This window comes from Paramormyrops kingsleyae, chromosome 23 (assembly GCF_048594095.1).
Source record: "Paramormyrops kingsleyae isolate MSU_618 chromosome 23, PKINGS_0.4, whole genome shotgun sequence".
Lineage (NCBI taxonomy): Eukaryota > Metazoa > Chordata > Actinopteri > Osteoglossiformes > Mormyridae > Paramormyrops > Paramormyrops kingsleyae.
Window position 1 is genome coordinate 12,517,188 of NC_132819.1, and position 22,740 is coordinate 12,539,927.

General features: G+C 45.3%; 1 protein-coding gene across 1 annotated transcript; it reads left to right on the top strand.

The window, feature by feature from the left end:
* The first annotated feature begins 10,482 nt into the window (after window positions 1-10,482).
* LOC140581995 (serine/threonine-protein kinase PLK3-like) lies at window positions 10,483-21,953 on the top strand. Its single transcript, XM_072706024.1, has 11 exons — window positions 10,483-10,633; window positions 15,172-15,420; window positions 17,087-17,179; window positions 19,352-19,456; window positions 19,553-19,656; window positions 19,747-19,879; window positions 20,044-20,131; window positions 20,230-20,325; window positions 20,460-20,655; window positions 20,757-20,882; window positions 21,882-21,953. Exons 1-11 carry the CDS (start codon window positions 10,483-10,485, stop codon window positions 21,951-21,953), a joined length of 1,413 nt encoding a protein of 470 aa, XP_072562125.1.
* The last annotated feature ends 787 nt before the right edge of the window (window positions 21,954-22,740 follow it).

A 22,740-nucleotide genomic window follows, 5' to 3' on the forward strand; every position in this document is an offset into this window, starting at 1 on the left:
ATGATTTTTGAAGCAAATGAAATTAAAATTAAAAAATTCACATGCATGTAGTGTACTATATTCAGTAATCCTATTAACACCTGTTTTTTTTTCTTCAGAATCAGAATCAGTTTGTTGGTCAAATATGCTCATGCATACAAGGTTTTGCTTTAAATCATCAACATAACATTTGATGTAAATTAATTGTATGCACGGGGTGGGAAAAAATCGCGAAAACACCGCATGAAAAAGGACTGAATACCTATATTACATCGACAAGCACAGCGACAAAGGGTAGGCTGAATGTCAAGTGGCAGTGAGATATGTCAGGAAAACCTTAAACAAGAGTAGCGTGCATGGCAGGATAGCAAGGTGAAAGTTACTACGCTCCAGTATAGGCAGAGCTTAGCAGGTGGTGATGTAATAAGGGGGCGGGGCTTGTATGGCATTCCGTCACAAGCTAGGTCACGTACCCTCCCCTCCCCCCACACACACAGGCACACACACCCCCTCCTTATTGCGAAAACCAGGCACAAATAGACTAATAAGTTTTAAAGTGGGTCACACATCACCCACACCCCCTTATCACAAACACCAGGCGCAAACAGACTTGTTTTAAGGAAGAAAACTTTAACAGTATTTGTTAAAATGGTATTTTCAATGAGTATAAAATGTGCTATAAAACATTTAGCCCACAAGAGTTATGGAATAATGTAAATGCTTTAACTCACATGTATTCTGGCCTCCTGTAAAGTTACCCCCAAATCTTGACCAGGATAAGCTGCTAAAAGATGGATGAATGGAATAATATGTTCTAGGGCCCTATTATTCAAATCACGGTCCTCGGGGTCAGAGCATTGCTGGTTTTCCAGTGTTCCTTTACCTGTGAGCCAGGTGTGAAGCCTCTGACCAATCAGAATCAGTAATTATTAAACTAACTACCTGGGAGAACTGAAAACAAGGCCTGGATTTGGAATCGAGGTCCAAATTTGAAGAACCCTCTTCTAGGGTGTCCCTGGGGCTCAGTGTGTAACACAGCTGTCTCTCGCACCTCCAGGGTAGGGGGTTTAAAGAGCCCCCCCGGAGCTTGTATGTCCCCCCCATGTAGTGTGGGTTACCTACAGCTGCTCCAGTTTCCTCTCACAGTCCAAAAGCACATGGTTCTGGGAATTGCCTTCTCTAATTTACACACAGCGTGTGTGTGTATGTGGGTGACCTGTAATGGACTGACTCCCCAGCCAAGGTGACCTACTGCCTTGTGTCCAGGGCTGCTGGAGGCTCAAGGCTCTCTGTCAGCCTGTACTGTATATACAGATGGATGGAATAAAGTGCTTGATGGTACCAGGTGTTGGACATTCCAGGGTACAAGCCTTTCAAACGTATTTGTTTCAGAATTGAAGTTAATATGTGTTGACATGTTATTTCCTATTGCAACACTTTCAAAGGGAAAAAACTTCATCAGCAAAAGAGCATTTCAAATTAGAATAGATCATTTAGCCAATGAGATTTAAGGCTGAGTTGAAGTACTGTAACACTCTGGTCTCGTGGGCCAGTGCATGTTGCTCACATGCTCACAGCCAGGGTTCCAGCCTGTCAGACTGTCAGATACTGTATAGCAACTGGGTTGGGTCTTATTACAAACAATACAGGGGCTGCCAATAAGAATTTAGGATGAATTTAAACACTTTTTTGTTAATGTGTTATTAGAGATAAGTATAAAATATTTAAACAAATAAGTTTTAAGGAAGAAAGCACTTAAACTCTTATTGTTAATGTGTTATATTAAGTATAAAGTAAGTTTTAAATGAGGGGAAATCCAAAAATGTGTAGGGCTCCAGCCGTCCAGGACTGGAGCTTGAGATCCCTGGTGTAGAAGCTGTCTTGTTAAAAACAGCACCATCTAGTGTAAAAACTTAGAAGTACAACAGTCAATTTTCACGTGTGGGCCATTTGCCATTATGTTTTTGGAATTTGAAGTGGGCCAATTAGAAATGAACAGTGGGCCGCAGTTGGCCCGCAGGCCGTAGTTTGGACACCCCTGGTCTATAGTGAAGCTCAGCTTGTGGAACCAAATGCCAGCTCACATGTGGTTGCCCAGGTTGAAAACAGGCAGCTGAGCTTCCGGTGTACCTGGATGATCCATATGGCAGTAGCGCGGGAATCGTGAGGGACTGTCTCTGTCAATGTGTATGAAACGGAGCAATGGCATATAATATGCATACAATGTATTAATTGATAACAGTGAGAGAGAAAGTTATTCTGAAAACCCAAGGAGTTAAGTTGCAGTTTATTAATCTTGCTGTAGAGTAAATTCCGGAAAATGGACAATCAGCCAATCAATTAGATATGGCAGAAATTCTCAAATTCTTAATAACTTGTGTTTTTAACCCTTAGGAGTCTGAAGGTGTTTTGGAGCCCTGAAGAGATTCTGACATGTCCTGACATTTGTGTATTTTTCAGTTACTTATAAACATATAAATGTCTAAAGTCTGATAACATTGTATTCAGCAGAAACTGGGCTACAATAATATATGAGCAGCATGTATGTACAAGTCGTTATATTGGAGAAAATAACAGTTACGCGTGATTCTTGAAAACAACAAAAAAATAAGTCACTGAAATTAGACCACAAAACACATTCATGACATTTGTGTACAAGACTTTTGTGACCTGGATCTTGTAGTGTAGAGGTTTTACTTCAAAATGATGTGACAATCATCTCACTCACTCATTTACAGAAAACAATACATCCATTTAAATTTTCTAAGAAACTTTTTGTTTGGAAAGGCCATATGCGAGGAGGTGGGAATGCTCATGAATAATGCTGTAGTTCACATCAGAGAAGACAAAGACCTGCATAATGAGCTGTATAATTACCCCTTTCATTCAGGTATGGGACAGAGGAAAGTGCTACAAGAAAATACTTTGAGGACAGAAACATATTTCTTGGTTTGTGGTTTATTTAGCATGCATGTCCCGATGTGAGGTGCTGGTGAAGGCAAGGGTGATGCAGACACATTCCTAAAAACAAATAAATAAAAAAATGTTAGCATCTCAAACATTTACACCCGAAATGTTTGTGCTAAATAACATTACCGATAGCAGTATTATAGGCTAACCAAAACGGAGCCAAATATATATTAGCAACCATAATTTAAAGCTATCCAAAACGAGGTGAAATACATTAGGACATTTACAAACATCTGTAAACTCCATAAGGCATTATCTTAGCCACCAGGAAACAACATGTTTGCTACATAAGGCAGCATGTTAGCAGAGTTATCTACATGCTACACTAACCTATGTAAATGGCATTGAAAGCCAATGTTTCACATAAGCTGACAAAAGCTAGCTGAAGTGAGGAAAATATTTACTAATATTAGTTTATTATTATCAGAATAAGAGTTATATAAGACTTAATAACTTACCCCAGGGCTGTCAAGTTTTGAACACAGGCAAGAGTGACATTCCACAGGATGCCTTTTCATTGGTTGTTGTGTTGTATTTTACCCAGATACAATAGTACTATTTTCTGATTGGCTATTGTGTAGGCCCTTTCTTTTTTTTTGATTGGCTGGTAAGTGACAGGCTCTTGGGGCAAATCTTGTCCGACTTCAACGTCATGAAAAAGGCGTGTTTCCGACGGGAAGCGACGTTTTTCTTGACGTTTCGTGACGTTTTCATCCGAGTTCCGACTTGGAGAGAAATAGTCGAACGCACCATAATGTCACTCAACTCAGAATTTCCGAGATCCGAGAGAAAAACGAACGCACCATTAGACTGTATGTGTTTTTAAACCGGGGGGCGTGGCCTTGTACGCATGCTGCCCGGGGAAGCCTCCGCCGCTCTGCCCGAGCCCTGCCCAGGGGAAGCCTCCGCCGCTCTGCCCGAGCCCTGCCCAAGGGAAGCCTTCGCCGCCTCTTTCTCATCACTCTCCAGTTCCTGTCCTGTTCCTTCCTCATCGCTCCCCACTTCCCATCCTACAGACCCCTCCTCGTCTTTCCCCAGTCCTGTAGTCCATTCCTCGTCACCCTTAATTCCCAGTTCCAGTCCTGCAGTCACCTCATCGCCCTCCAGTCCTGCACTCCCTTCGTTGTCCCCTTCCAGTTCCCATCCTGCAGTCTCTTCCTCATCGCTTCCTGGTTCCTGTCCTGCAGTCCCTTCCTCGTCGTTCCCCAGTTCCCGTCCTCATCCTGCAGTCCCTTCCTCCTTGCCCTCCAGTCAGTCACAGAGCCCACAACCTACCCATCCTTTCCCTTTTCTGTTTCCTGGCCAGCTGCCCCAACAAGTCCCATTTCTGCCCTTCCCTTTCAGTTCATCTGCCCCATTTCAGTCCCAGTGTCATGTCCCTGGTCATTTTCCCTCACCCTGCTCCTTTTGTACCTTTCCTTTCCGGTTCCCCTACACCATTTTGTTTTCTGCCTCGTGCCCCTGGTCCTGATCCTCAGTGTCCGCGTCCATTTGTTCCTGGTCCCCTAGTTCTGCCCCATACTGTGCTCCCTTTTTTTGGCGTGATTATAAATGTGCTGTGTGTTATGTCATGTATAGTGGTTAATGATTATTGTGAGAACTGATGTTTTACGCGTAAAAAAGTTACGCGTAAAAAAGTTACGCGTAAAAAAGTTACGCGTAAAAAAGTTACGCGTAAAAAAGTTACGCGTAAAAAAGTTACGCGTAAAAAAGTTACGCGTAAAAAAGTTACGCGTAAAAAAGTTACGCGTAAAAAAGTTACGCGTAAAAAAGTTACGCGTAAAAAAGTTACGCGTAAAAAAGTTACGCGTAAAAAAGTTACGCGTAAAAAAGTTACGCGTAAAAAAGTTACGCGTAAAAAAGTTACGCGTAAAAAAGTTACGCGTAAAAAAGTTACGCGTAAAAAAGTTACGCGTAAAAAAGTTACGCGTAAAAAAGTTACGCGTAAAAAAGTTACGCGTAAAAAAGTTACGCGTAAAAAAGTTACGCGTAAAAAAGTTACGCGTAAAAAAGTTACGCGTAAAAAAGTTACGCGTAAAAAAGTTACGCGTAAAAAAGTTACGCGTAAAAAAGTTACGCGTAAAAAAGTTACGCGTAAAAAAGTTACGCGTAAAAAAGTTACGCGTAAAAAAGTTACGCGTAAAAAAGTTACGCGTAAAAAAGTTACGCGTAAAAAAGTTACGCGTAAAAAAGTTACGCGTAAAAAAGTTACGCGTAAAAAAGTTACGCGTAAAAAAGTTACAAACTCAGAAGGAACTGAAATCAGGTAAAGTAAGAACTGACCAAGGAAACAGAAACTAACACTGGAATTAAACATGTAAAGACACAATCAGGGGCACAAGGAACAAAACCAAAACCAACTACAAAATCAGATACAAGAACTAAAGAAACTCAAATGAAACACTATGGAGCAAAATACAACAGAGGAGGTGGGATTCAAACACAGGACAGAAGTGTACACGGACAACCACATGTGCAACACATTGAGCTACGTGACTAGACAGGTAACAGGGGAAACTCAAAGACAAACATGAAGGACGGGATGACCAGCAATGCCTGCTGGCCAAACGGGGAAGGGACACAGAGTGACAACAGCAGGGGCTGACCCTGACAGTACTCCCCACCTAACGCGCAGACACCGGACGCGGACAAGGGCACTGCCAGGGCCACAGAGAACGGGAGGACAGGACAAGGACATAGAACAAGACAGGGAACCCACTAACGAAAACCAAGGAACTGGACAGACAGAATCAAGAGCTCAGACAAGGGAACAAAAACAGATAGGGCAGACACCAGGAGCTGGGACAAGAAGACTAGACGAGGGAGCACAGTAGGGGGCAGAACTGGGGGACCAGGAACAAACGGATGCGGACACTGAGGAACAGGACCAGGGGCACGAGGCAGAAAACAAAATGGTGTAGGGGAACCGGAAGGGAAAGGTACAAAAGGAGCAGGGCTAGGGAAAGGACCAGGGACATGACACTGGGACTGAAATGGGGCAGACGAACTGAAAGGGAAGGGCAGAAATGGGACTTGTTGGGGCAGCTGGCCAGGAAACAGAAAAGGGAAAGGATGGGTAGGTTGTGGGCTCTGTGACTGACTGGAGGACGACGACGGGACTGCAGGACTGGGGAACGACGAGGAAGGGACTGCAGGACAGGAACCAGGAAGCGATGAGGAAGAGACTGCAGGATGGGAACTGGAAGGGGACAACGAAGGGAGTGCAGGACTGGAGGGCGATGAGGTGACTGCAGGACTGGAACTGGGAATTGAGGGTGATGAGGAAGGGACTACAGGACTGGGGAATGATGAGGAGGGGTCTGTAGGATGGGAAGTGGGGAGTGATGAGGAAGGAACAGGACAGGAACTGGAGGGTGATGAGAAAGGGACTGCCTGGTGTGTCCCCGTCTCCCCTTTCGGGAGACAGAACTGGCCTGGCCCTCTGCTGGACCTCCACCAGCGCCATGCAAGGTTCGCTTGGGTGGAGGTAGTAGTTTGACATTTGGGGATTGGGGCCAGGACGGCCTTGGCCAGAGAACCAGGAGCAAAGTCAAAAGGCATGGCCCCCTGTGGGCTGAGCGTGGGCGGTGCAGGCAGAGCAGTGGCGGCTGCGGCTTCACCTGGGCAGGGCTCGGGCAGAGCTGCGGAGGCGGCGGCTGCGGCTTCCCCTGGGCAGGGCTCGGGCAGAGCGGCGGAGGCGGCGGCTGCGGCTTCCCCTGGGCAGGGCTCGGGCAGAGCGGCGGAGGCGGCGGCTGCGGCTTCCCCTGGGCAGGGCTCGGGCAGAGCTGCGGAGGCGGCGGCTGCGGCTTCCCCTGGGCAGGGCTCGGGCAGAGCTGCGGAGGCGGCGGCTGCGGCTTCCCCTGGGCAGGGCTCGGGCAGAGCTGCGGAGGCGCGGCTGCGGCTTCCCCTGGGCAGGGCTCGGGCAGAGCTGCGGAGGCGGCGGCTGCGGCTTCCCCTGGGCAGGGCTCGGGCAGAGCTGCGGAGGCGGCTTCCCCTGGGCAGGGCTCGGGCAGAGTGGCGGAGGCTTCCCCTGGGTAGGGCTCGGGCAGAGGAGACTTGTTTTTGTCCACCAGGTGTCAAAAAAAACAACAAAAAAAAAAAACACTGTCTCCAGCCTACACACCTCCTCCTCTGGAGATGCAGGAGAGAGCTGGAGAAGTTGGTTGCCAGCCTCCATCAGGGCCTGGCACAACCATGGTGACCGGAGGACTGTAGGGGTCAGGAATAGCCATTTCCAGACGACCTGAAGGGAACGGAGTTGCTCCACACGAGCCTGGACGTCATCCAGACCTTCAGGGGGGGCAGGTGTCCCGGAGCCTGGGGATCGTCCTTGAGGGTGGTTCGTTCTGTCATGGTACCGGGCGGCTCGTGTTTCTGCATATGTTACGCGTAAGAAAGTTTGTCACAGTACCGGGCAGCTCGGGTGCGGGAACGAGGCATAGTGCAGGCACAAAAAGGGGCGGACGACCCACTTGTGGTTCAGAGACAGATGGGGATTTATTCAAATAAAACAGAAAACACTATAAACACAATGAAACCAAAAGGACCACGAGGGGTCAAAACTAAAGGGGATAATTAAAGACTTATTACAAAACAAAAACTAGGAAGGGGGGGGAAAAAAAAAAAAAACCCAGGACACAGATCTAAGCAAAACTAACCAAGACAAGCAATAACACACTCAGACAGAAACTACAATGAACCACTGGAGAACTGAACAAAAGCAGGAACTAAAATACTAAGGGGTAACGAGACTAACACAGGACAGGTGAGACTAATTAACAAAGACCAAGGAAACAGGGCACAGGTGAAACTAATAAACTCAAAAGGAACTGAAAACAGGTAAAGTAAGAACTGACCAAGGAAACAGAAACTAAACACTGGAATCAAACATGTAAAGACACAATCAGGGGCACAAGGAACAAAACCAAAACCAACTACAAAATCAGATACAAGAACTAAAGAAACTCAAATGAAACACTGAAACATGAATGCCGGCGGCTCGGGCACGGGAGCACGGCATGGTGCACGAAAAAAGGGCAGACGACCCACTTGCGGCTCCAAGAACAAAAAAGGGTTTATTACAAAAGACAGAAAAACTACAAACACAAAGAAACCAAAAGGACCACGAGGGGTCAAAAACCAAAAAGGGATTAACTAGCAAAATTAAATAACAAACCTAACTACACAACTAATACGGGGAATATCAGAAACCAACCATGAAACATAAGTAATACAAATCAACTAACACACAATCACAAACAACCTAGACATAGACAATGAACCACTGGGGAACTGAACACAGGCAGGAACTAAAATACTAATGGGTAACGAGACTAACACAGGACAGGTGAGGCTAATTAACAAAACCAAGGAAACAGGGCACAGGTGAAACTAATGAACTCAAAAGGAACTGAAAACAGGGAAACTAATAACTAACCAAGGAAACAGAAACTAACCCTGGGGAATCTAAACAGGTAAAGACACAAGCAGAGGGCACAAGGAACAAAACCAAGAACCATATACAAAATCACCAAATACAATAACTAGACAAACTCAACTGAAACACTAGGGAGCAAAATACAAAAACAGGAGGCAGGATTCAAACATAGGACGGAAGGGTACTCAAGACAGAAGGGTACACAGACAACCACATGCTCTACACATTGAGCCACAAGACCAGACAGGTAACAGGAGAAACTCAAAGACAAACATGAAGGACGGGATGACCAGCAATGCCTGCTGGTCAAACGGGGAAGGGACACGGAAGGACCACAGCAGGGGCTGACCCTGACACTTATTAATAAATAATATTTTTATATCACTATTATTTTTAAAAGAGTTGCTGATTTTGTAATACTGCTGCAGCATTCTCCACATGCTAATCACTGCCCACATCGAATTGGCACTTTGATCTGCCACATATCACTTTACTACCCCCTGTTGAATGTTGTATTGTATGTTGTTAGATATCTCGTAGTAGTAAGTACTTCATTATTAGGCTGCACAATATTGGAAAAGATGTATTTCTTCAATGAGTATTGCAGTATTTATTTAAATTTAAAATGCTTAAAACAAACCAATTTCTCACAAACACATCTATTTATGAGTGATTTAAACGGCAAGGATGAAAATTATTAGGATTAGCTCTTATGATTAGCTCTTGCCAAAATAGGACTTGTCAACTTTTGTGGTACTCAGAATTAACCCAAACAACTATGACTCTATAATCCTCTATAATCACTCTCACTCTGTCACACTTGAATCAAACTCCAGACCTCGCATGTAATGGGCAAAGTTTTCTTCTTTATTCAGCAATCCAGCATAGGGACAGAAGAAGGATTGACAAATTGGTGCGGAAGTCTAGCTCTGTGCTGGGATGCCCTCTGGAGACTGTAGAGGTGGTGGGTGAGAGGAGGATGCTAGCTAAGCTGACATCCATCATGAACAACCCACATCACCCTCTGCATGAGACTGTGAGTGTGCTGAGCAGCTCCTTCAGTCAGAGACTGATACACCCTCGCTGCAGGAAGGAGCGCTTTCGCAGATCATTCATCCTGACAGCAGTTAGACTCTATAACACATCATGATGTCATGAGTCACCCAGATACTTACCTCTACGGTCACCACTACTTACCACCTCATACATAACGCACCTTATAGAGGTAAATGCAACTGTTTTAGTAGTGAAATAGTTGTTATTTATATTACTTGCACTTTTTCCCACAACCCACTATCCATATATTACATACTGTGTATGGGTGTACATAGGCACTACTGCTGTATTCAGTGTTTATCTTATTTTATATTGTTATGTATTTTATTTTTTTCTTGTATTCTTATTCTGTATTTTTAATTTTTTTTTACTCTTGTACTCTTTTTATCTGTCTAGAGCTGTGGTAACACACAAATTTCCCCACTGTGGGATCAATAAAGTCCTATCCTATAGTGTTCCAGCCACACTTGGGTACAATGCGCAATGCACCCCGCACCCAGAAATCAGCAGACGAATTCCCCTATATGGACTTCTAAGTCCTGATTGGTTACCAAACATCTGCAAACCAGGTTTCGAACATACAACAAACATAATACGCCACCTCTATTGGTCTACTTCAAGGATGTTCAGCTTCCAATCCTCGTTAGGCCTAGGCCTCCTATGAGTCCCACACATAAGCCTGTCTATCCAGCCTAGGAAGGAGGGCAAAAACCCTAAAGATTAGGGAAATTCCACTCCCAACCCAGCAAAAAGGTGCAACCCCCCCCTTCTGTCACACCCTGCTCCGTACGATCCGGATGTGTGCCACGCCCCCCTCATTACCTCGTGTTCTTCCCTGATGGATCTCACCTGTTGCTCGTTTCCCTCAGCTTGTTTAGTGTATTTAGTCCTTGTCAGAGTCAGTCATCCCCAGATCAGTCATTGTTGTACTGTCCGTAGATGTCCGTGCCTGTCCGTCTGTGTAAATAAATCCCGGTTACCTGACGTTCTGGCTGCACGTCGCCTGTTTCCACGGCTCGCCCGCCCCGTATCGTGACAGAATGACTGATCTCCGAAAAAGCACAAAGCGGCAGACCGAGCACGATCGGCTCGGTCTGCTGCAGGAATTTGTGTACTGGCGTTCCCAGCCAGAGGTCGAGGAGGACCCCGTAGCCCTGGAGTTGGCTAACCGGGCACGGACCTCCTTGGCAAGTGACATTGAGATTTTTATACAACAGAAAAGGAGAGATTACCCGAAATAACCTGTAATGAAATAGGACTTGTTATTATCTACCAATTAACATAGCATGACAAATAGGTTAGTGGTGTTGCCCCGAGCTGCAACAACAGACACAAAACAGTACCTAATCCGATGAGTAATATTGTGCATGCGCACATCGCAATGATGTGTGCAGGTGGATTTTTCGTACAGCACAACTCAGATCGTTATGTAAAACAATTATTTAAACAAATTATTTACATGAAACAATTATTTCAGTCATTGTAGTAACATCTAAAATGTTCTTTTCTCAAACTGAGCTGAAACCATCCAAAAACACTATCAATAAAAAAGAAACGTTTGAGAGAAAACTCAGTCACTGTCTTGAATTTGTCGTCGTGTAGATGGCCCAGGTTCTTCTTCCGCTGCCTGAAAATCATAAATAACAATATTTTCCAGTCACTTCATTTACTTTTTAATTGCTTTTGATTACCCTTAGGTGTACAGGCTATGAGGTAACTTAGCATATTAACCAAATGTGTTTGCCATGTAAAGTGTGGAAATATAAGAGAAAAGTGAGATTATTAGTGGTTAGACTATGAGTAGGTGTCCATGAATTTGTGACAGAAACAAAGGTTTAATAGAGACAAGGTGAAGGGTAATAAAAGTAACGAGTTACACTAATATCTTGGATGTCCTCCTATGTTGCCATAAAATGTTACAGCACCTTTGTCACGACCGGGTGACGGGCGAGCGAGTGGGGTGTGGGATAGCAGGATCAGGGAGACTGCAATCCAAGGGCAACGGGGTTTATTATGGAGAACAAGCAGACAAGGGAGCACTCGGTTAACAACATCAATGACAGACCTGGGGAAACAGACTCGAACGCGGACTGAAATACACAAGACAAGCCGAAATAACAGGAAACAGGTGATCACAATCGGGGTAGTGCACGTGAGTAATGAGGGGACGTGGCACGCACGAGGATCGGACGAGCTGGGCGTGACAACCTTGGCTTGTCCGATTTAAGTGAACAGGTACTATAAATTTAAAAATGGCATCAATGTGCAGTGCAGTTTTAAGTGTTAACTGCTCCGAAGAAAAACAAAAAAAACTTACAGGTGGATCTTTGCACGGTGAGGTGCGTGTTTTAGGGTATCCCCTATATAATTTTCAATGTCCTTCTCGCTAAACCTCGGAAATTGTGCAGCACAAGCTCCTAGAAAAAATGCAGTATTTAATAAATATTAAATAATGGGTCTATGCAATGTAATGGACAACATTTTGTGAAATCTAACCGTTTAACATACTAGGTAATTCATTTAGCGATATATGTGGTTTTTAATTTTCTGTTTCAAACATATGCATGATTATAAGAAGAAGGGTCTTTTAGAAGCTTACTTAAAACAACATGGTGGAGTGCTGTTCCCAAGAAGGACAGCTTTCCTTTTCGGCCTTTCAGGCCGTAACGTGACCAGACCTCGTTTGTAGCTATCTTTCTGAGGATTCTCCTCACATCGTCCCCAATGCTGCAGCCTCCCATCAGACTAAAAAACGGATCTATACAACATATGAAGACAAATACTTAAAAACAATTCTTAGTGTTGCTATTAGACAAACCCTTTTAAACAGCAATATGGCATATCAACATACCATCTTTTGTTTTTGTTCTGGGCCCTCCAACTGCAATTTGAATCCCTCAAGCTCTTGCACTGTCCTGCAGGGCTTCTCAAAACACATGTTCTCCATGGACGCCGGGCCAGGGGGATTTTTTTGAATGGTCTGGACCAGGCGTTCAATACTGTTTCCAGTGTCTGCCTGCATCCTTTCAATGGCCATCATGATTCTTTCATGGACGGGGTCTAGGGGGCTTAACAGGGTTGCCAACTAACGCATCTAGCGTGACACTTAAGGCCAATTGATGCTTCACTTTTCCGTGTTCGCTTTCAGTTGCGGACAAGGGGACGTCACGTTAATTTCACGGTTTCTCGCGTTCGATTTTTACAATCTTATCCTAATTTTATCATATCCTATGTTATCTAATGTTATACAACCTATCCTATCCTTATATATAATATTATATATTATTTTATGCTATACAATCTTATTCTAACCTTATCGTAAGCTATCCTAATTTTATCGTATCCTATGTTATGTTATATAATGTTATCTTAACCTTATCTCTACTTATCATTATCTTAATCTTATCCTTTATCTTATACAATTTTATCTTAAACTTCTTCTTTTAACCTATCCTATCTTGATTTTATGGTATCCTATGTTATGCAATTGTTTCTTTTTTTTGTCAATGTATTTTTTATTGGTTTTTTCAGACATACAAAAACCCCCCACGGATACAAGCATTAAGACAAATAAACACAACACCACAAGACAAATTAAAAAAAAAACACAGGGTCCAGAGTAGTCACTCAGTTACTTTGTACACATCACACATTATCCAGAGTCAAGGTGCATTGTCAGCTGTTCTATATGAGAAATAAAAGGATGTCATACCATATCAAACTTTCCCACTGATCCATGCAATGCATATCTAATCTTTTCAATCTTAAGGAAAAACATGACACCACATATCCATCTGCCAAAGGAGGGGGGTTTCCTCATTTTTCCAATTTAAAAGAATGAGTCGCCGAGCCAAAAGGGAGGAGTAGGCTATACAATTTAATTGTGTCTTTCGTAATAGGAGATCATTGAATGGTACGCCAAAAAGTCCGATAAAAGGACCAAGGTCAAATGTTACCCCCGAAATCACAGAATACACCTCAAATATTGAAGACCAGAATGCAGTCATACTTGGACATGACCAAAAAGTGTGAAAGAGAGTAGCAGGTGCTTGTCTACATCTGTCACAAATAGGATTGACCCCCGGGTAAATCTTGGATAACTTAACCCCAGACATGTGAAGTCTATGTACAATCTTGAACTGAATGAGGCAGTGCCTCGAACAAATAGAGGAGGAGTGGATTCTTTGAAGTATGTTAGACCATTGATCATCATTAATAGTTGTACCCATATCCAGGGGCGGATTAACGCACAGGCTAGATATGGCTTAAGCCTAGGGGCCCCACGTGTGCCAGCCTGCAAGGGGGCCCCCATTGGCGCGGAGCGGGGCTGGGTTGGGGGGCCCACAGACTACTGTAGCCTAGGGGCCTCCGTACACCTTAATCCGCCCCTGCCCATATCCTTCTCCCAATTTTCTTTTACTATTGTCAGTGAAGAACCTTCCATGTCAAATATATTTGTGTACAGCTTTGAGACGGTTCCCCTAACCTCTGGCTGAGTTTCTATGATTGAATCAAGAAATGATGTCTGAGGTAGTGAAGGAAAATGACTGATGTTATTCTGTATGAAATGTCTAACTTGTAGGTATCTGAAAAAGTGATTTGCTGGCAGAGCAAACTCCTGTCTAACCTGATCAAATGACATGAAGACGCCATCCTTATATAACGTCTTAATATTCAACACTCCATTTTTAAACCATTGTCTGAATGCATTATCTAATAGAGAAGCTGGAAATAGCAGGTTGGCCATGACAGGGACGTAAACAGACATGGAGGCTAGGCCATAATGTTTACGAAACTGAGACCAGATTCTTAGTGAATGAAGCACTACTGGATTCCGGCAGGTCTGGGGTGCATGTAAAGGAATAGATGAACACAAAAGAGCTGAAAGTGAGATTGGACCACAAGAAGTAGATTTGATTTGCAGCCAGCCTGGAAGATCAATAGAGGAAGTGTCCCAACGCCAATTCAGTAGGCATTTGATATTAGCAGCCCAATAATAAATTAGAAAATTTGGCAGAGCCATTCCTTCATATCTTTTAGGTCTTTGCAGAAACAACTTCCTGATTCTAGGTGTTTTATTATTCCAGATAAAAGTTGAAATAACTCTATCAAGTTTTGTAAAAAATGTTTTTGTAAGAAAACAGGGAATACACTGGAATAAAAATAGGAACTTGGGAAGGATGTTCATTTTAATTATACTAATTCGCCCAGCTAATGATAATGGCAGTGTGGACCAGCGTGTAAGATCCTTTTGGGTGCGCTCCTTTTGGGTGTGCTTTGGGTGCATGATGGCGGCGCCCGCCGCGGCGCCCCCTGCTGGCCGCGTGATGGCGGCTCCCGTCGGGGCGCCCCCTGCTGGCCAGGAACTGAGGGTGCCCGCTGCAGCTCCACCCGAGGGCCTGGCTTCGCCTCCGCCTGCAGCGCTCTGTCCGAGGCGCCCCCTATTGGCCGCACGCCCGAAGCGCCTGCCGAGGCGCCCCCTGCTGGCCACACGCCCAAGGTGCCCGCCGAGGCGCCCCCTGCTGGCCAAGTGATGACGGCGCCCGCCGAGGCGCCCCCTGCTGGCCACACGCCCAAGGTTCCTGGCGAGGCGCCCCCTGCTGGCCAAGTGAAGACGGCGCCCGCCGAGGCGCCCCCTGCTGACCACACACCCGCGGCCCTGCCTGAGGCCGCCTCTCCCGTCCTGCCCGCGGCCCTGCCTGAGGCCACCTCTCCCGTCCTGCCCGCAGCCCTGGCTGAGGCCGCCACTCCCGTCCTGCCCGCGGCCCTGCCTGAGGCCGCCTCTCTGCCCATCCAGCCCAGCTCTTCTGTCCAGCCCGTCCAGCCCGGCTCGCCAGTCCTGGCTGAGGCTCCGGCTGCACCGCCTGCTGCCACGCCACCTTCTTTGCCCGAGCCTCCACCCACTTCAGTTCCTATGACTCCCCCGCCCCTGCCCCGGCAAGGCCAACACCCCCAAAGACCCTGCCTTTCGGTGTCCCGTAAGGGACGGGGACACAGGTGTCGGGCCCGGGTCCCACCCGCCCTGCCCCCTGACTCGCCCGTTCGGCCCCTGGCTGTGGCTCGGTGGCTGCCTGCGGGTCCTCCGGCTCGGGGTCGGCGGTCGCCTTCGGGTCCCCTCTCGGTGCCGGTCCTCGGCGTCGCCTCCGGCTCCATGTCGGTCGCCTCCGGGCCCCCCTGCTTTGGCGGGGCGTCGGGCGGCGCCTTCGCCGGCTCCGGCTGCGCCATCGCCTGCCGCGGCTTCCCCCTCCTGCCCGCCTTCGCTGGTGTTCCCTCCTGCTCCCTCCGTGTCCCCTCCGTCTCTCCCTCGTCCCGTTCCCTCGGCCCCTGTGTGGTTCCCTCCTGCTCCCTTCTCCCTCTCGCCTGTGGCCCCTCCGGCCGCTGCCCGTCGCCTGTCTGGGGTCCTTCAGGTGCCCCTTGTTCCTCCTCCCTTTCCCTTTCTGCCTCCTGTCTCTGCTCCTCCGCCCTCTGTGTCTCCTCTGTTCCCTCCTCGTCCCTTTGTCCCTCCTGTCTCTGCTCCTCGTCCCCCTCTGGTTCCTTTGTTCACTCCTGGCCCCTTCGTGTCACCTGTGGGTGTTCCTGTTGTGTTTCCCTTCTCTGTCTGCCTGTCTGCCTTTCCTGTTCTTTGTCGTGTCCTGTCTTTCTTTTCGTCCTTGTTCCTGTTCTGTGTCTCTGTCCTGTTTCCGGTGTCTGGTTGATGTTTTGCTTCTGTCTTCCAGGTTTTGGGCCCCTCGTCTCGTCCGTTGCCTCCTCTCGGGCGTGCCCGGTGTGCGCGCCTTTGGGGGGGGGTTATGTCACGCACTGCTCCGTCCTCTGCTAATGTGTGCCACGCCCACCTCGTTACCTCGTGTTCATCCCTAATTGTTCTCATCTGTGGCCTGTTCTGTTCACCATATCTTGTCCATATTAGTCCGCGTCTCCCACTGTTTCCGAGATCGGTCATTGATGTTGTCAAGTCTCGTGCCAGTCCGTGCTTGTTTACCCTGTCTTCCCTGAATAAACCCCGTTTGCCTGACCGCTTGGCTCTACTCGCCTGCTTCCCCACTCACCAGCGAACATAACACATAGCCTATTTATATGAGGAAGAGAACAAGAATTCCTGGCATGTTGAAAAAAGTGCCTACACCAAACCTTGCCATAGACTAATAAGAACCGAGAGAAAAAAGGGAAAATAAATGTCTTTCTCATAAATTGAGCAACATAGCACTATCTGCATTTAGTAGGCTATAGACCTGGTTAATTCAACTTTGACACTGACGGTGAAATAAACCTGTACAGTTCGGTCACTTAAAAAACACTGACCGTTTTTGAAAGTTATGTCTGTACCTGATCATGATGGAGGAGAATGGTAGTCTTTATATACGAGATGGCACGATGAGGATCGGTAAAGGTTTTTTCCTCGCCATCAAATGTAGCTGGATAACGGAGACCAAATTTCACATCCTTAACAGTTCTAAGGAGCTGCTTTGCCTCTTTAAAGGCAGCTCACTTCTTTGCTATCTCCGGAGTGAAGTCCGGAAAGATGTGCACACGCTTCTCCTTGTAAAACAGCTGCTTCTTCTGGCTGGAGAGGCGAAGGATGCGATCCTTCATGTCACCATGATGTACGCGGATTATGAATGGTCTTGGCCTCTCCCCTTCCCGCAGCCTCGGTGCTAATGAACGGTGGCCCCGGTCCAGACGTGGAGTTTCCTCCAGGTTCGGTATCTCCTTCAAAGCAGTCGCGCAGAATTGCCACGGGTTGGTCCCCTCTTAGCCCTCCTCTATTCCAACAAGCCAAATATTCTGATGCCGGCTACGGGCTTCCAAATCCATGCATTTAGTTGTCAGGTTACACACATCTGACTGCAGTTTTTTTGCGGCAGTTTCCAAAGTAAAGACTGTAGAGCTCCACGCCGTGGTAGACTGCTCGAGGTCGTCCAAACGCTTGGAATGCTGTGCATTAGCAGTCTGTAAGGAGCTAGCCGTAGAATGCAACTCTTGGTGGATAGAAGTTATTTCTTGCCAGAGGACAGCAGTTTGTGTATCTATTGTGTATCGCTGTCATAATTTTCTCAACCGAATCCGAAGAAAGTTGCTGTGCATCACCCTCAGTGGTAGCCTTCTTGCTAGCTGTAGCAGGTTTCTGTGAGCGACTAGCCATTTTTAAACGAGGAGGAAAACAAAACTTTTAAATGCGTTTTCTTGCTGCCTTAGTCCTTCAATTAGTGATGTTAAACTTTTCAGATAAATATTTATCTATCAATATGGCTTCTGCAAGTATGTAAATATAATGAAAATGAAATTGCTCGCTGAGCTCCAGGACCTCACAGCCTCACATGTCTCATTGGAGACAGGAAACGAATGCTTGGGAGACTTATGCGCTGGTCCCGGATTGGGCCGCCTGCATTTCCGTAGGGGTACTTCACCTATAAAAACACACCAGTCAGTGCACAGATTGCCTGATATGCAGAACAGCATTTACTATAGAGAATAGCAACGCTGGAAAGGTTCATGTGCACCAAGGCTAGCAGCCCACTCAATCCAAATGCTGGCATCAGGAACTGACTATTGAATCAAATAATTTATATAAGTGAACTTTATTGTCATTCACACCATACAACAGTACAACAACGGAAGCATAGCTGTACAAAATTGCGTATCTCCAGGCTCAATGTGCAGACATAAAAAGACAGCTGCACATAGTCAACATATGGATAACACAAAGAAAATTTCGCTTCTTACACAGAAGTAATTAAGACTGTGTAACACAGCATAAGGCAGCACAGGGCAGACACTAAATATACAAACCAATATACATATATATTGCGCCTTCCATAAATTGCATTATTTCTTTACTCTCAGAGTACCTAAAGTAAGAATTCTGCCTTTTCTGATTTAAATTATGGGGACATATTCACCTGTTATTTTACTATTTCACAATGATTATCTGTGATGTTTAAACACATCAAAGCAGCAGAATTTACCGATTCCATTATACAATACAGTAACCATGTGGATTAGAGCCCTGTATGTTTACCGTTTCATGGTAACAAACATGATCTATTACAGTAAGTAAAACTCCATCCATCCCTTATGAATATTTTATTTTTAAGTATTCCAAGACACACACTTCCAAAACAAGATGATTGTCACAGAATACAAGACTCAACAACACCAGACAGCCCTATTCTGACTTTCATTCTTCAAGTGTTGAGTTACTCTGGCCATCGTTTTGCCATTCTTACCGGGGCTAATGGAACCAGGGCTGTTTTCTGGAGCAATCCACACAAGTTTCGGGGTGACAATGAAACAAGACGGACCAATTAGTGCTGGGCTGTTTATCGGATATTTACGGAATATCGATATATTATCAAAACCAGATAAAGGAGGACACAATACAGTTTATATCGACATAATTTGGTCGTTAGTTAAAATCGGGCACTATTAAAGACTTTGAATATAATTCCTTCCCCTTTTAGAAGTAACGCGAGAGCTGTGGTCCCGATGTTGCACAGACTCCCAAAATTCACAGCAAAAAGCGACCCATTCAGTTAGGATTCATGGGGGTTTGGTGGAGGGCTTAAGTCAAGGGAGGTGATGCTACGATTATACAATTCCTTGGTAAGACCCCACCTAGAATATTGTGTGCAGGTTTGGTCACCATACCTTAAGAAGGACATTGGTGCGTTGGAAAGGGTGCAAGGTAGGGCTACAAGAATGATTCCTGGTCTTAGAGGAATGTCTTATGAGGAGAGGTTAGCGGAACTGAATCTGTTTAGCCTTGAGCAAAGGAGACTAAGGGGGGACATGATCCAGGTCTATAAGATTCTAACAGGTCTGGATGCTGTTCAGCCAAATGGCTACTTTAATATTACTTTAAATAGTAGAACTCGTGGCCATAAGTGGAAATTAGTGGGAGAACATTTTAAGGAGGTTTTGCCAAATGCTTTAAGATGATGGACATTTTCAGTGGAGAGATATTTGCGGTGAAGGTAATTCCCATAAAGGACTCTGCTGGAATAAAAGAGGTATGTGGTCTGAATCCTGCTTGAAGTCAGCCCCCTCCACAGTTAAACTGCATTTCCCTTATGCTCATTGTGGTAACACGTCTGACATTTCAGAGTCTCCAAGAAGTGGAGATTCTGAAGACACTGCAACACCAGCAAGTCGTGAACTTCTCCCATCATATCGAAGATGAAAAATTCATGTACATCTTCATGGAGCTGTGCAGTAGGGGGGTGAGCCTAGTTGTTTCTGGCCTTTGCAGACAGTTTGTTAAGGTTAAGACTCTATGTCGACTCACGCCATCCTTTCTTTTCCCATTCCGGTCGATGCTAGACATCCTTCAAGAACGAGAGACACTGAGCAACCCTGAAGTGCGGTTTTACATGAGGCAGCTCATTGGGGCATTACAACACATGCATGGCAAAGGCATTGTCCACAGGGACCTCAAATTAGGTATGTGTGCATGTACACGTGATTTGATTTATTCTTCATGTTAGTGTTGGTATTTTACATGGCATTTCCTGTGTGGTTTATATGATTGCTGCCTGCTGTTGTATTCTGCAATTGTTTAATGCCTGGTGTTATTAGGTGAAGTATTTGAGTCATTGGTCTTTCAGAGAACCTATTATTAACGGAGAACCTTCAACTGAAACTGGCCGACTTTGGACTGGCAACGAAGCTGGAGCCACTGAAAATGAGGCAGAAGTGGGTTGTTTTTCTTAGATTCTCTAGCAAATCTTTCAAATTGCTCATGCAGCAGGCTAAAGGACGTGTATACTGTTTTCATTTTGTGTGTGTTGTAGATGCTTTTGTGGCACTAGAGAGTATGCGGCTCCTGAGGTGTGGAAGATGGAGGGACACGGGCCAGAGGCAGATGTTTGGGCGCTGGGGTGTATCATGTATGTATACCTTCTCAATCGTCCTCACAGTCAGAATGCAGAGTCAAGAATGCATGGTATCTGAAATGCACCTATGCGGAATGTTGTTATATGCAATTGAAACTCAAATGCCTTTGCTCATTTTCTCAATACAGGTATGCAATGCTAGTTGGTGCATACCCCTTTGATGGCACAGCTAAGGAAATCAAGCAGCGTGTCACAGACGGAGAGTACATTCTGCCCAAGACCCTCTCCTCATCAGCCCGGAAACTGATTTCTTGGATCTTTCAAAGGAATCCACAGGATCGGCCCACTTTGGACCAAATCCTAAGCCATAAGTTCTTCACTAAGGTTAGTGCACATGCAAACTACTGGGCTGCTGAGTTCAACAATATTCATGCATCCTGAGGAATTGGTTTGCTCAACTGAAACATCTTAAACTACAACCCTAGGGCTTCACTCCTGAGGAACTGCCATCAAATAGCTACTACAAGATGCCAAGATTTAGATCAGCTAAACGTGTGAAGAACTTCTTCGTCAGGCTGTTCCAGCGCATATTGGAAAAAAAAGACCCAAAGGTAAGCTCGTTCCTCGTTCCACCACAAATGATTCAGCTCAAGAGGTGTGTGGTAATTAGCACAAGAAGTTGAATCAGGTATGTTAAATGAGGGGAAATCCAAAAATGTGTAGGGCTCCAGCCGTCCAGGACTGGAGCTTGAGATCCCTGGTGTAGAAGCTGTCTTGTTAAAAACAGCACCATCTAGTGTAAAAACTTAGAAGTACAACAGTCAATTTTCACGTGTGGGCCATTTTCCATTATGTTTTTGGAATTTGAAGTGGGCCAATTAGAAATGAACAGTGGGCCGCAGTTGGCCCGCAGGTCGTAGTTTGGACACCCCTGGTCTATGGTGAAGCTCAGCTTGTGGAACCAAATGCCAGCTCACATGTGGTTGCCCAGGTTGAAAACAGGCAGCTGAGCTTCCGGTGTACCTGGATGATCCATATGGCATTAGCGCGGGAATCGTGAGGGACTGTCTCTGTCAATGTGTATGAAATGGAGCAATGGCATATAATATGCATACAATGTATTAATTGATAACAGTGAGAGAGAAAGTTATTCTGAAAACCCAAGGAGTTAAGTTGCAGTTTATTACTCTTGCTGTAGAGTAAATTCCGGAAAATGGACAATCAGCCAATCAATTAGATATGGCAGAAATTCTCAAATTCTTAATACACTTGTGTTTTTAAGGAGGTTTTGTCAAATGCTTTAAGATGATGGACATTTTCAGTGGAGAGATATTTGCGGTTAAGGTAAATCCCATAAAGGACTCTGCTGGAATAAAAGAGGTATGTGGTAGGGATGTGCGGATCGATCCTAAAGTATCGATATTTTCGATACTGGCATTGTATCAAACAGATCGATTCTCAAATAGAAATATCGATTCTATCTGTTTTTTTAACGAGTGATTTTAAGACATTTTAATAATGGTAGTACGCCGTATATTGTTTAAATATTTATTTAAATAGGAACGCAATGAGAACTACATTTTCCGCTGTGTCTCCGCTTGTCAATGCAGCGCTCGCTCACTCTGTCAAAGGCGAACACGCGCAGCGCGGGCTTAAAAAGGGAGGCGAGTGCGCGGTCATGACTGAAAGAAAAAGAAGCATGATCTGGAGTTATTTTACTCCAGTTAACAATGATGAAGCTTCGTGTGACGTTTGTCAAAAAACAGTACGCCACTGTGGCAATACCACAAATATGATAAAGCATCTAAAAGTAAAACACCCTAAAGAGCACGACGAAGTACACCTGAGGCGAGCAGAGGAGGTAACAGAGACACGACCCCCATCTTCTTCTGGTTTGAGGCAGAGTTCTTTAGCAGAATCCTTTCAGAGAGGTGGACATTATCCAGGTATCACGTGGTGATTGTTATTTGATTACAAAAAGTCAAGTAACATTTATTTATATACTTTATACAATGCAGATTATTTCATATGAATATATTTTATTTCATGGGGAGCAGAATAGTAAACCGCATATGAGTAACTTGTTAGGCTATAAAAGTGATTTGATTGAAGTGATTGATAAATACACTCACCTAAAGGATTATTAGGAACACTTGTTCAATTTCTCATTAATGCAATTATCTAATCAACCAATCACATGGCAGTTGCTTCAATGCATTTAGGGGTGTGGTCCTGGTCAAGACAATCTCCTGAACTCCAAACTGAATGTCAGAATGGGAAAGAAAGGTGATTTAAGCAATTTTGAGCGTGGCATGGTTGTTGGTGCCAGACGGGCCGGTCTGAGTATTTCACAATCTGCTCAGTTACTGGGATTTTCACGCACAACCATTTCTAGGGTTTACAAAGAATGGTGGGCAGAGGGAAAAACATCCAGTATGCGGCAGTCCTGTGGGCGAAAATGCCTTGTTG